At 40.4% G+C, this 15015-nt stretch overlaps 1 protein-coding gene across 1 annotated transcript in view; it reads right to left on the bottom strand.

Annotated features, from left to right (window-relative positions):
- The window catches only part of ube2e2 (ubiquitin-conjugating enzyme E2E 2), a 321809-nt gene that overhangs the window by 289886 nt on the left and 16908 nt on the right, over positions 1–15015 (bottom strand). Inside the window, exon 2 of the mRNA XM_069913966.1 lies at positions 10389–10457. Within this exon, the coding sequence (XP_069770067.1) occupies positions 10389–10457 (69 nt within the window). The remainder of the gene's footprint in view (positions 1–10388; positions 10458–15015) is intronic.

Here is a 15015-nt window from a genome sequence, read left to right as displayed (position 1 = left end):
CCAATGTGAAGGTCACACTCTGACTTGACACCCCTATCAGAATCGGCATGTCCTACTTCTCATTCTGCTTCTGAAGTATCTTCCCCACTCTTTCTTCCCCTCTTAGATGCGGTCTCCCAGTCTTCTTCCATCTCCGTCTCTTCTGCCTTTCTCACCCTCTCTGGCTCCAACATTTTGTATCACTGCCCATTTTGCCTCCCTCTCCCCCAGTCTATTTTTATCTTCCTCTCTCTGTTGTTCCAGCTCCTAGCATTCATGTAGCAAAAAGAGTTGTAGGTATAGCGGCACGCCACCGTGGCAATCGGTCCGGCGCTCCGGGCAGCAAGCACAACCAGGAGCCAGCAGAGCAGCAGCACTGGTCCCAGCTAGCGAACCGGCAGTCATACGGCTAAGACAAATATAGGGGTCAGCATCCCCAACATGCTGCTGGCCCCTGCTGCGCAGCCTACAGCTTGAGATAGCATGCAGCGAAGAAGGCATCGTAATGCAAGAAGGGGCCTCATGCACTGAAAACCCACTTTTGTTATGCGGGCAGTGACGTCAGTTGATGGGGCAAACGGCGGGAACACCAACAGTATAAAAGCTGGGATTCAACCCCAATAAAACACAGAGCTATATCTTACTAAACCACTGTGTGTCTTTCTTCGAGTAGCACACGGCTACATAGGCATGATTTCCCTGTTATGCCTGGGAAAAAGGTATATCAGGGGAGGGGCATTGTGGTATATGGATTGAGCTGACAGAGGAAGTTGTAAAACCAGTATGATTACAACATTTTAAAAGACAGATGAACAGGTACATGATAGAAAGGGTTTGCGGTTTGCAGCAGTAGTTCTCAACCTTTTTCTTTCCATTCACATACCACTTTAAGTATTCCCTATGCCATAGGTGCTCTGTGGTTAGTAAGGGATTACTTAAGATGGTACGGTATATGAATGGAAAGAAAAAGTTTAAAAACCACTGTTTTAATCGTACCTAATTGACTCATTTATGTGCATGGTTTCATAACTCCAAAGGATGTGGGCCAATGACAATTTTTCTCAAGCAAAATATTTCAATAACAATTGGGTCTAGAGCAGAGATTCTCAATCTTTTTCTTTCCACTCACATAGCACCTTAAGCAATCCCTTACTAATCACAGCACAGATGGCATAGGGATTACTTAAAGTGGTATGAGAGTGGAAAGAAAAAGGTTGAAAACCACTGGTTTAGAGTGACAGATAGGACTAGCTCAGGTGTGCACATTGGTTGGCATAGACAAGTTGGGCCAAAGAGTTTTTGTCCATGTTGTGTGACTGACTTCAGAATTTGCAGTTTTATTAATTTTCTATCTCCTGCTTGCCTAGTGCATCTAAAATAATCTAATGCAATGTCTGTTATGGCAGATGTTAAGCAGGCTCCTTATCCAATCAATTATATGACATGCTTTTCACCTTTTCCAGGAGAAAATAATTTTTTAAATTGCAATTTTCCTTGATCTTAGTTTCCAGAGGGAACTACCTACTCCCAACTGCAGTCTGGCTCCATTCATCTCTGTGTTAGGATCCAATATGTGCTCATTTGAGGCAATCTCACCTAATGGCATTTACCTGGAACAAGCAGTAGCTGAAGAGAAGAAGCTTCATTCAGATACAGTTATAGAAAGTCACATAAATTGTCATGACTAACTTCAAAAATACAATCTACAGAACATATGCCCATGTCAATATCCTATATTTCAATCCACAGACAAAAGTTAATAAAGTACTGATTGTGCCTTTATTTCTTTTTGTAAGGATGCAATAGCATGCTGGATGTGTCCTTGCTCTGACATTCAGCATGATGAAATGGTTAGAGAGACTGGTCATGGCTCATATCAACTCTCGCCTCCCAGCCAGCATTGACCAACTTCAATTTGCCCACTATCCAAACAGGTCCATAGCAGATGTCATCTCCTTGGCCCTCTGCTGGATAACAATGCACCTCTGTCAGATAACTACCCTTTAACTACAGCTCTGGCTTCAATATTCTGAATTTGCCACCAGCTCATCTCCAAATCTCGAGATACAGGTCTCAGCAACACATCCCCTAAAACTGGATCCTTCACTTCCTATCTAACAGACTGAAGTAGTGAAGGTGAGTTATAGCATCCCTTCCCTTACACTCAACACCAATGTTCTTTAATGTTGTGTATTTGGTACTCCATTATACCTGCTCTGCATCCATTTCTAGAGCCAAATATCTTTCCAATGTCATCTTCAAATTTACAGTTTCCACCACAGAGATAGGTTGGGTATCAAATAATGATGAAATAGAATACAGAAAGGAGATCAAAAGTCTCGTGTCATGGTACCAAGATAACAACCTCCCTCACAACATCAAAAAGGAGATGAACATGGACTTCAGAAGTAAGGATAGAGAACACATCCCTTTGTACATCAATGGTGCTGAAGTGGAGAGAATTAACAACTTTAAGTTCTTGGGAGTAAACATTTCCAATGATCAAACCTGGATTAATCGTACTGATGTGATGGTCAAGAAAGGGTACCAACAGCTCTACTTTCTTTAAAGACTTAGGAAGTTTAGCACTTCTCCGTTGTCCCTCGACAATTTCCTCAGGTGTTCTGTCAAAAACATGTATGCATCAGAGTGTGACGTGGGAGCTGCTCTACTCGATATCAGAAGAAGGTGCAGAAGTAGTGAATGTAGATCAAAACATCATGTAAACGTCCCTCCCCTCCGTGGACTCCATCTACATTTCTTACTGCTAGGAATAGCAGCCAGCATACTAAAGGACCCATCATATCCCAGGCACACTCTCTTCTCTCATTGGAAAGAAAGCTCATGAATGTGAAATCATTCAGACTCCTGAATGAACACCTGCAAAAGTATTCTCATGCTGTCCCTGCTTAAGACTAATTGATCTTTTTTCCCCATTGTAAGACCGAATGACATAAATTTCATGAATAAATGGAAACAAATAGCGTGTGTTCAGTGACTTGCCTATTTAAATATCCTTTCCCACCACTGTTTAAACATTCTATGATCTTATTTTTAATCTCCTGTTTTGAGATTATTGCACAGAACTGTCAAAACAAAAGGAATCTATGAATAATATATGTAGCTTTTTCTGTGCTGTAAAGAATGGTTGTATTTTGCTTTCAATTTATTCAGAAATAAGTGAAGAAACAAAGAAAATGAGGGAAGAGCCCTCTTGTGACTCATTTTGATGCACAATATAGAAAAATGACATAGCATATCATCACATGCTCATTTATCTCACACATCTATTTACTTATACCATGTACTTTGGCAGCAACATGCATGCCATGTGGGAAAGTACATTTCAGAGTCAAACATTTAAAAAAAAAATGCAGATTCAATTTAGAGTGTTAGGAAAGTTCTACGATTAAGTCATTCACAACTCCTCCTCCTGGACGAAAAGGAGATTCCATATGAGAATGGAAACGGAAAGGGTACCTGACAACTGTGGCTGGGCCAAAATGACATAACCAAATCCAAATGTAACAAAACCAAATCTGGTGCAGTAGAAGACAACAAAGCTTCACACCCAGATTAACTAAATGCCTTCTACACCTGATTTGACCACCAGAATAAGGAAGAACCACTGCACACCCCCATGACCCCTGATGATCCTTTACTATCCGTATCCATGAGGGCTGCCTTCAGCAGAGTGAATCCAACAGAAGCATCCAGTCTGAATGGAGTACCTGGTCAAGTTCTGAAAACCTGTGCTGACCAAATGGCCAAAGTATTCACATATCTTCAACGTTTGACTCTGTTAGGATGTGGTACTCACTTGTTTCAAACAGGGCTCAATCAAACCGATGCCCAAGAAGAGTGTGGTAACCTGCCTGAATGACTACTGACCAGTAGCATTCACATACACAGTGATGAAGTATAGTGGTATTGAAGCATATCAACTCCTGATTCAGTGGAATAATTGATTTGTTGCATTTTGCCTACCACAGCAGCAGGTCTATGACTGATACCATCTCACTGGCTCTAAACAAGACCCTGAAACACCTGAACAGCAAAGATGCATATATCAGGATATTCTTTATTGATTAAACACCATCATTAAACACCATCACAACTGATCAGTAAATGCCAAGACCTGTGTAATGAAATCTTGGATTTCCTCACTGTGCAGATTGGCAAGAACATCTCCACAATCTCTGTAGCACCAGAGATTGCAAGGCTGCATACTTAGCCCCCTGCTCTACTTGCCTTACACCTGTGACTGTAGCTTGGTTCGACAATAACAGCTACAAATTTACTGACCATACCAATAAAAAGGCATGATGAGTCAGCATATAGGAGGGATATTTAAAACTTGGCTGAATGGTGTACCAACAATAACCTCCACTCAATGTTACAAAAACCGAGGAGCTTATGTGGACTTTAGGAAGGTAAAATCAGAGGTGTACAATCCTGTGATCATTGGGGAATGAGAGGTGGAGAGGATGAGCAAATTTAAATTGATTACTGGGAGTCACTATTTCGGAGAACCTTTCCTGAACCCGACAAAATAATGTGATCATAAACAAATACTTCCTTAGGAGTGTGTGAAGGTTCGATAAGGCATTGGAAACTTTGGCAAATTTCAACTGATGTGCAGAGGAAAATGTGTTGACTAGCTGCACCATGGCCTGGTATGGGGGCTTTGACAGATCATGTTGTGCTCTATATTGTGTATACCTATGTTTTGGGGAGATAAATTGTGGCAGTTTTTTTATTTAGTGTATGTCACATACAAACATTACAAAACAGATCTCATTTAAAATACTGGAGCTCTGCTCAAGCCAAACAGGCTGGCTATGAGTGCCTTTGCAAAAGTTTTGGGGAATGTCTATAGAGACTTCACTAATGGATTGTCGTTTTGAAAAGTGGCAGATGAAAGAACTCTGAGGATTAGATTTAGAGCTGTAGGCTGTCTGAGTGCAGTTTGCTGTTCTAGGAGGGTCATGGATTTGCAAGTAGAGTGCGAAAGAATTCAGCTCTACAGTTTTTACAGTTCAGCTGTAGCAGCTAGGACTGAACAGGACAAGCTGGCAAGCTTGTGGAAAAACCCCATTTGGAAGACAGGTTGTGAGTGCTTAGTTCAGCCTGGTCAAAGCCCTTGTGGTTCATGCAAGAGGAGAGGACTGGCTGCCTAATGCTTCACTTGAAATAAGGAAAACAAAAAGGAACTCTGTGTGACCTGAAAGAAAGAGGTTATCATCTAGAAAACCCTAAAGGGACAAGTTTCTTCAGTAAGACACTGATATGGCTGATTAAAAGGAATCAGTTTCTGTTCTGTGAACAACAAATCTCTCTCTGCAAACCGACAAGAATCTTTCTGAGCAGTAACCATTTACCTTTCAAGCACCAAAGCCTGGTGAACATTATACATGTTAAATTCTGTGCACAGTATAAGAATTGTCTGCAACCAGTGAACTTGGAGGAGTGAGAAGTGAGATTGGAATGTCAATCCAAAATTTTTTCTGAACTTATATACACATGACATACACATACGCTTAGAATTAGAAGGGGGTTAAGTTAGGTTAAGTAAGTTAATAGTAATAAGTTAGAGTTTGATCGTGTTTTCATGTTTAAAGATAATTAAAATCAACTTTTGTTTAAGTAACCATTTGTCTTGGTGAATATCTATTGCTGCTATGTTTTTGGGTCCTTTGGGCTCTTAACAGGGCTCTGCAAAAGGTAATGGACACAGCCTAGTACATCACAGGCAAAACTATCTCCACCAATGAGAAAATCCACATGAACATGGGAGAGCAGCATCAATCATCAAGGATCCACATCGTCCAGGATATGCCTTGTTCTTACCGTTACCATCAGGAAAGACACAAGACTTGTATCATCAGGTTCAAGAACAGCTTCTACCTCTCCATCATCAAACTCCTAAATAACAAACTCAATCAGAGATACTTTTCACATTACTGAATATTTTTTTCTTGCACAGTTTGTTTCTTTGTTTATATTTCTCTTTTTTGTATAGATATCTTTTTTTTTCTTGAGTAGAATGTACAGTTATCAATAAGTAGAAATTCTGCCTGGCCTGAAGGAAAAAGAATCTTGGGGCTATGTGGCATCATGATTGTACTCTGACAATAAATATGAACTTTGAACTTCAACAATAAATATGAACTTTGAATTTCAACAATAAATATGAACTTTGAACTTCAATACAACCTTGCAAATTAAGTGGATCACAAGTCAACCTTACAAATTAAGGACAAAGTCATCTCCCTTCCAGACAGACTGAACACCCTCTATGCATGGTTTGATGAGAAGAGAAGATGATGCAATGTCACCCTGATGAACTGGTTCCTTACATAGCTGCAGCCAAGGTGAGAAGAACTCTATCAAAGGTGAACCCACACAAGGTGGCCGGACCAGACAGCATACCTTTTTGGATACTGAAGGACTGCACAGACCAATTCACGGAGGTCTTTACAGATATCAAACTCCTCTCTGCAGCAGTCCATCAATCCTGCGGGGTTCAAGACAGCCATCATCATCCTAATATCCAGGAGGGTGACAATAACAGGCCTATGTCTACCGCCCTGTGACAATTACCTCCACCATTATGAAATGCTTTGAGCATCTGGTGATGGAATGCATAAAAAAAAACATCTCCCAAAGATGCTGGATCAATTTCAATTCACCCGTAGAAGAAACCATTCCACAGAAGATACAATAGCCTTTTCACTTCACTCTGTCCTGGACTATCTGGAGAACGATGCCTCATACGCCAGGCTGCTGCTCATTGACTTCAGCTCAGCATTTAATACAATCATTCCCCAGAGGCTGGTGGAGAAGCTGTCCTTGCTGGGACTTGAAATGTGTCTCTGTAATTAGAACCTGAACTTCTTAATGGAAAAACCACAGTTTGACTGAGTCAGTCACTCCTGTTCATGCTACAACCGCATCGCCAGATCCATCTCCAACAATGTCATCAAGTTTGCAGATGACATAACAGTAGTTGGTCTCATTGCAAAAATGATGAGTTGGACTACATGGAAGAGGTGGTAAATCTCTTGAAATGGTGCAAGAATAACAATCTGAGTCTCAATGTCGACAAGATGAAGGAGATGATCATTGATTTCAGGAGGACCAGGAACTATCACCCTCCACTACATATTAACAACTCTGTAGTAGAAAGACTGGAGATCACCAATTTCCTTGGAGTTCACTTAAACAGTGACCTATCATGGACACTGAACATCTCCTCACTTATCAGGAAGGTGCAACAGTGACTACTCTTCCTGAGAAGACTGAAGTATGGAAAGCTACCAGCCATTATTGTCAACTTCTATAGGAGCTCTATTGAAAGCACCCTGACTGGCTGCATCACAGTGTGGTATGGTTGCTGCAGAGAAATGGATTGGAAGCGTGACAGGTTATGTGGTGTTTGTATTGTATATGTTTTTGGGAGATTAAATGGGGCAGGTTATTTTTTGTGTAGGTCACATACAAACACTTCAAAACAGATCTCATTTAAAATTATGTTCAAGCCAGACAGGGCAACTCCTGGGGACCTTTGCAAAAGCTTTGGGGAGTGCCCAAGGGACTTCACGAATGGATTGTTGTTTACAAAAAGGTAACAGGTAAAAGAGATTGAAGGAGTAGCAGGCTGTTTGTAATGGAGCTTGTTCTTCTAAGAGGTTTTTGCAAACAGAGAGAGTTGAACAGGTTTTTCTCTGTGTGAGAGAGCAAGATCAGTTCTGCAGTTTTACAGTCAGCAGCAGCAAATGGGACTGGAACAGGACAAGCTGGCAAGCTTATGGAAAATCCCCATTTGAAAAACAGGTTGTGAGTACTTATTTCAGCCTGGTCAAAGCCCTTGTGGTTCATGCAAGAGGAGAGGACTGGCTGCCTAATGTTTCACTTGAAATAAGGAAAACAAAAAGGAACTCTGTGTGACCTGAGAGAAAGTGGTTATCATCTGGAGGACCCTGAAGGGGCAAGTTTCTTCGGCAAGAAACTGAAGTGGCTGATTAAAAAGGAATAAGTTGCAGGTGTCCAACGTACAACAAATCTCTCTCTGCAAACCGACAAGAACCTTCCTAAGTGGTAACCATTTACCTTTCAAGCACCTGGTAAAAAGCCTGGTGAACTTAATAAATGTTAAATTCTGTGCACATGATAAGAATTGCCTGCAACCAGTAAACTTGGAGGAATGAGAAGTGAGATTGGACTGTGAATCAAGGAACTTTTCTGAACTTACACACACATTACATACACATGCGCTTAGAATTAGAAGGGGGCTAAGTTAGGTTAGTTAAGTCAATGGTGATAAGTTAAAGTGTGATTCTGTTTTCATATTTAAAGATAATTGTTTAAGTAACCATTTGTCTTAGTGAATATCTATTGCTGCTGGGTTTTGAGGTCCTCTGGGCTCATAACACCTGGATCATTGTCTGAAGAGGGTGGACAAAATCATTGAGGACCCCTTCCACCCTGCACACAGTTTCTTTCAGCTGCTCCCGTCAGGGAAGAGATCCAGGAGTAACAGAGCCAGAACCACCAGGCTGAGAAACATTTTCTTCTCATGGGCAGTGAGAATACGACCAAAGGAGTTGCTCACACAAACCACCCAAGATTCTTATTTGTACAAAAGAATATTTATTTATTTATTTTTATAGATAAAATTCTGGTCTTGCAGATGTATGTGTGTTATGTCTGGTTGTCTGCATGTTTTGCGCCAAGGACCAGAGAATGCTGTTTCATTGGGCTGTACTTATACAATCAGATGACAATAAACTTGACAATATTGTCATTCCATTTATCTCACTTTAATCTCCTCAGCATTATCTCCTAACCTGGATACTTTATTAATTCCCTGTTAATCATGGTGTTTTTCCAACTGGCCAAAAGGGAAAAAAAATTGGGAGTGGAGGGTGACATGGTTACCATAGTGGTTTGCATAAAACCGTTACAGTGCCAACAACCCGTGTTCAAATCTGGAACTGTCTGTACAGAGTTTGTATGATATCCCCGTGTCTACGTGGGTTTTCCCTGGCTGTTCCGGTTTCCTTCCACCCTTCAAAACATACAGCGTTAATAGGTCAGTTGGGTGTAATTAGGTGGCATAGACTTGTGGAATGGGATGGGATATCAAAAAAAAATTAAAATAAATCTAATTTAAAAAAATTAAATTGAGAGCTAATTTGTGATAGTAGATTTTTGGTTTATGCAGACTCACATCATGCATACTTTATAATTTGCAAAAGCTTTGTCATTTGGAGTGGCGCAACAAATCTTCACTGTTTGGATAGAGAAACAAGGCTTTCAAAATATGGTGTTGGAATCCAAGCACTTTGGGATGTTGGAGCAACATCTGTCGAATTGAACATGGATCCAGAAGGAAAGAACTTAGTTCAACATCAGTGAAAAGTTGCGTATTACTCTTTCTTGCTTAAAATTGGGGAAACTACCATTAATATTGAGCTGGACTTTCTGCTGCCCAATGAACAATCCAAGCTCAAATTTTTCTGCACTTGGACCACATTTCTTCTCACTGCATTGATCATGGATTCAGTCTACTTCAGGAAGGTGTCTGTCAGCTGATAATAAGGTCCAGTTTCACACAGATCCTTTATGAGTTTAAATAATCTCAAGAAGAACAAAATAGCCAGTGAGGCTCTGTATCAGGACATAGTGGCTGTCAATTATATAACCAAGAATATATGAAATATATACAAATTATGTATATATAAAGATTTTGACACCTAATTTTAATGAAAGGACCATTGCTGTAGACTGAATGGGGGTGATATCCAATGCAGTTTAATAAAGATTTTTCTAATGCAGTGAAGACAATATGATGAGCATTGAATATAATATACTAAATGGAAGAAACGCAAGTGAATTGATACTTCACCAAGAAGGACTGTTTGGTTCACTGGATGGTAGGAAGGGAAGAGGTGAAGGGTCATGTTATACATCTCCTGCAGTTATGTAGTTAAGAGATATCAGAAGAGGATTGGTTGGTGGAGATGCAATTGCAGACCAGGGAGTCATGCAAGAAATAGTCCTTCCAGAATGCTGAAAGGTAGTGTGGGAAGATGTGTTTTATGGTGGAATCTCATTGGATGGTTATATAATATGGAGCATAATTTGCTGAATGTTGAGACTGGTGTAGTGTAAGGAGAAGACTTGGGGAACCCTATCGAAGTTCTGGTTTGGTGGCGAGCATTTGGGAACAGAAGTTAGAAGAATGGAGATATGGTTGAAAACCCTGTCAACTATGTGAGATGAAAAGGCATGGGCAATTGTTAAGTGACTTTTTGGTTCAGAGGGAATATCTCCACTCACTGCAGAATTCTGCATGAAACATTATTGGAATTACAGCAACAAGAAACAAAGCATCAACAACTAACCTATTATATGGATGTTCCCTTGAAAAACTATTTGTGGTGGAGCCTTTTTGCTGGTGATTTTGTTTAACTCTGCAAAGTAAAAAGAGGGCATTAAATACAGCTTTGAAAAATGGCTGATCCATTTCATTCCACGATCTGCTGGGCTCTGCATAATTTCAGCAGTTTTACTGTGCAGCCAAAACTCCCTCACCAGTCTGACATCTCGGAGCATTTTCCCACAGATACCTGGGCTCCTCATGGGTGCCATTGTGGAGATTGAAGAGAAATGATTACCTGCATGCTTATCAGCTGTTTTATCTTCTTGTGGCAATAGGCTATTGTACACATTCATCATTAAGCTTCACACAGCAATGCAGTGGCCGAAATTCAATATAGAAATCACACTTCACAAATCCCTTCTCACAAAAAGCAAAGTGAGTAAAAATATTTTAATTCATGCAAATATTTTCATTGTTTTTACACTCCGCTATTATTGAAAGCCAATGATTCTACACTTCATGTTCAATGCAGTAAAATGTTAAGGTGGAAAGACTTTGTATGTAGCTGGAAACTGTCTAAGATGTCTAGGGAAAGTTTCTCATAATAAAACTGGGGCCTAGAATTCTCTCTGCATAAAACAACAAACCCCAATATTACACTCAAGTCTCAGGAACAAACTTGAGATGCAAGTCACTAACGCCCTACTGGTTTCATAAAGTTTCATCTCAAAATATATGCGCCTCAAAGTGTTGTCATAGCATCATGCAGAGATACATCAGGGAAATGGCCTCGAGTCCATGCCAGCCATCAATTTCCCATTCAAGATTATCCTGTAGTAATCCCATTTTTAATTCTCCCATTAACACGCTGCAAATCCTATCACCTACACATCAGGGGCAATTTACAGTGCCAAGCAATTTATCAACCTGCACTCTTTGGGATGCCAGAGGAAACTGCAGCACCCAGGGTAAATCCACTTGGTTGAAACTCCAGGCAGACAGTACTGATGATCAGAATTGAACTTACATTTCTGAAGCTATATGGAAGTTGCTCTTACTAGCCATGCCATCATGCCTCAAGTAGATATGTTGAGCAATTAAAAAAGAAGTAAATAGAAGAAAGGTACCTGTCAAAAGATGTGATGCCAAAACCTTCTCTACTCAGACTTCAGAGAAACATCAAATCCACACCCAGCAGGAGTAATATCAATGCATCTAATTCCAGAAGGTGGTCATCACTTCCATCTAAAATTTTAAATCAATCTCATACAAGTTTTGCATTGTGTTCAGTTATCACCCTCGCTCTTCGAAACTGTGCCTTAGGATCCTTTGCATGTTGTCCCAAATGATGTACAGTATGTCACATGTGACACTTTGATGTTCACCACTGCATTAGAGAAATTGAAAAAAAAACCCTCAATCAGCAAAGCTGAGAACCCTTGATTTTTGTTTGGTCAATTTGATATTTGGATCCACACTGGAAGATTAATTTAGCTGAATTGAAGGACTTGCAAAAAGGTAGTCTGATCATTAAGTACATCTCTATTACAGCTTCTTGTTACTAGAACCCTTCATACAGGTAAGTTGTTGCCTGTGGACTCTAGCCTGTCACCCCACACTCTTTGTTGTAGAATACATTCATTCCTTAGCAACATGTTAAAAAAGTGCTGGTTGTATTCTGATATGAACCTTTAAGGTCCATTTCCTGAGATCATTTATGGGAAAAGTGAAAAATTCATCCACAAATTCCTGCTGTTTCTGAATCAGAGTGGCATTATATAAGGGAGCTGTGTTATTACAACTGGTGACATTACTCTAACATCAGAAAAACAGACAAATTTACAGGCTTGAATATCAAGAACTGAGGACTTCTAAATTTGGCAACAATTATATGTGCTAAGCAAAATCGAAGCCTATAAGGAATTTAGAAACAAACTTCTTAAGACAATTTTATGTGTTATTGGGGAACTTAATAGAAAACTTAGTGTGCATAAATATGAGTTGGATATTTACAGCAACAAGAAAAGGTGCTCCACAGAATCATTGCTGCACTCATGCACAAAGAACCATCCTAAGAAATGTAGGTAGGGAAGAAAACAATAATTGGAATCAAAATTTATTGTCAAGAATAGACATGAAATTTGTTGTTTTGCCACAGTATCACAAACCTTACGAGGTGTATAAATCACCTTACAAAAATAAATTTAAAAATAGTGCATGAAAAGTTAAAGTAAGGCAGTGCCTTTGGTTCTTTGATCAGTTAGGAATCTGATGACAGCAGGAAGAAGCTGTCCTTGTGCTGCGAAATGCTCATCTTTAGGTTCCTGTACCATCTCCCCCATGGTAGCAGAGTTAAGAGGCCATGGCCTGGGTGGTGGGGGTCCTTGAGGATAGCGGCTGCTTTATTAACATGCTGCTTCCTGTAGATATCCTCGATGGAGTAGTCTGGTACCTGTGATGTCGCAGGCCAAGTGAACAACCCCATGGAGATTTTTCTTGTCCTGAGCATTGGCTCCTCCATACCAGGCAGTGATGCAGCCTGCCAGAATGCTCTCTACGGTACACCTGTAGAAGTTTTTGAGAGTCTTTGGTGACATATCGAATCTCCTCAAACACCTCACAAAGTATATCCACTGGCAACCTTCTTCATGAATGCATCAATGTGAAGAATCCATGACAGATCCTCGGTGATGTTGACACCCAGGAATTTGCAGTTCTTGACCCTTTCCACAACTGAGCCCTCGATGAAGACTCAATGTGTTCTCCTGACTTTCTTCTGAAGTCCACAATCATCTCCTTGGTTTTGGTAACATGACCGCACAGTTATTGGCATGACACACTCAACAAGCTATTTTCTTCCTGTACCCTTCCTCCTTGCCATTTGTGATTCTGCCGACAACCATGGTGTCACCTGGCAAATTTGTAGATAGCATTGGAATAACAAGAATGAGATGTTGAAATTCTTAATCGGTACCATATAAATGATATTTTGGATATGAATGAGAATTCTATGTCAGTCTAGCACAGTGATTTTCAAATTTAAATACCATCTTAAGTAATTCTTTACTAATCAGAAAGCATCTATGGCACAGGGTTTACTTAAAGTGGTGTGTCAGTGGAAGGAAAAAGTTTGAAAGCCACTGTTTTAATCATACCTAATTGACTCATTATGTGCACTGTTTCATAACTCCAAAGGAAATGGACCAATAACAATTTTTCCCAAGCAAAATATTTCAGTAAGAATTAATCCAACTCACATAAGTAATCCCTTTCTAATCACAGAGAACCTATGACATAGGAATTACTTAAGGTGGTATGTGAGTGGAAAGAAAAATTTTGAAAACCACTGGTCTGGCATATTTGTGGTGCTCTGCTGATGTGTCAGAATAGGATGAGCCAACAGAGATATGAAAGAAAGACCAATGTCTTCATTGGTCTTAGTTCCACCCCAACTATAAACTTTTGTGGTGCCAGTTCCTAATTGCTTGCAATATTTTCCTATGGAGACTCTGATACATTGGAGCTACACTTATTCTCTACCAGTTGATTCTACCAACATTGGTTATGTATCACTTTTCCTGTAAAATTAAAAGTTAAGTGATAATAAACATTTTAAATAGGACTGAATGATGTGTCTGCCATATTTGAATAGATGTCTATGGGTATAGCTGAGAGATATGGGTGTGAGACTTGAAGTGACAGAAGTCATATAAATATTAAGTTTCAGATAGTTCTTAACATAAATTGATGATAGATTAGCAAAAGAAATGTATTGCCTGAAATAACATGCAAGACTCATTATGCATTTGATTGGTCTTGCAAATGAATGATATACTGATGTTGATAAAATATGTGATGTGTGATGGATTGTGTTGTATTTTATATTGTATATAGCAGGGGTGGCCAAACTTGCTTAACATAAGAGCTGCATACCATAAACTTCAGATGTTTGAGAGCTGTAGCAATCATGCCATCGCAAGCCACACCCACTAACATTATCATTAGCTCCTTTCAGGTGGCCATAATACCCGAATGTAAAGCCGCCTAAAATACCCGAATACAGCTGTCGGGAGGCCTCCTGAAAGCGGAGAACCCATCCCCGAAGTGTACTTACTCAACCCACCTCGGGGAGGTATATTCTCTGTTTCCAAGTGCTCCCCCTAGGCACCTGAAAGTCACTTTCAGGCGACTAGTAGGGGGTGGGCTGATTACCCAACTCCCCATGCCTGACAACCCCTCTCCCCACTGCCCGGCGACCCAACTCCCCATCAGGGCTGGGGCGGCCGGCGCAGGACTATGGGGCTGTGGTGGCTGGTGTGGGAGGTTGCCCACCCCAGTACAGTTATGTTGGGGAAAGTATTTTCCAATCCTTGTCTTGCAAATCATCCATTTGCGAAATGCTGATACACTGTAGATCGTGAAGAAGCACTGTTTCGAAGGGAGCAATTTTGCAAAAGATTTTTTTCTAATTAAGTCTACACACCAAATGTTCCCCCTAGGCACCTCAAAGCAGCAAGGCAAAGCTTTCAGGTGCCTAGGAGTGGGCAGGCTGTTGATAGTCAGCTGGTGACCCGCTGATATCCACCCTCTCCGCTGCAGACACCTACCCTACCTGCTACAAACACCTACCCTCCCCACTGCCGACACCT

Source organism: Narcine bancroftii, chromosome 1 (assembly GCF_036971445.1).
Source record: "Narcine bancroftii isolate sNarBan1 chromosome 1, sNarBan1.hap1, whole genome shotgun sequence".
NCBI lineage: Eukaryota > Metazoa > Chordata > Chondrichthyes > Torpediniformes > Narcinidae > Narcine > Narcine bancroftii.
The sequence above is the reverse complement of the archived record's forward strand: the minus strand, read 5'-3'. Positions and strand labels throughout refer to the sequence as shown.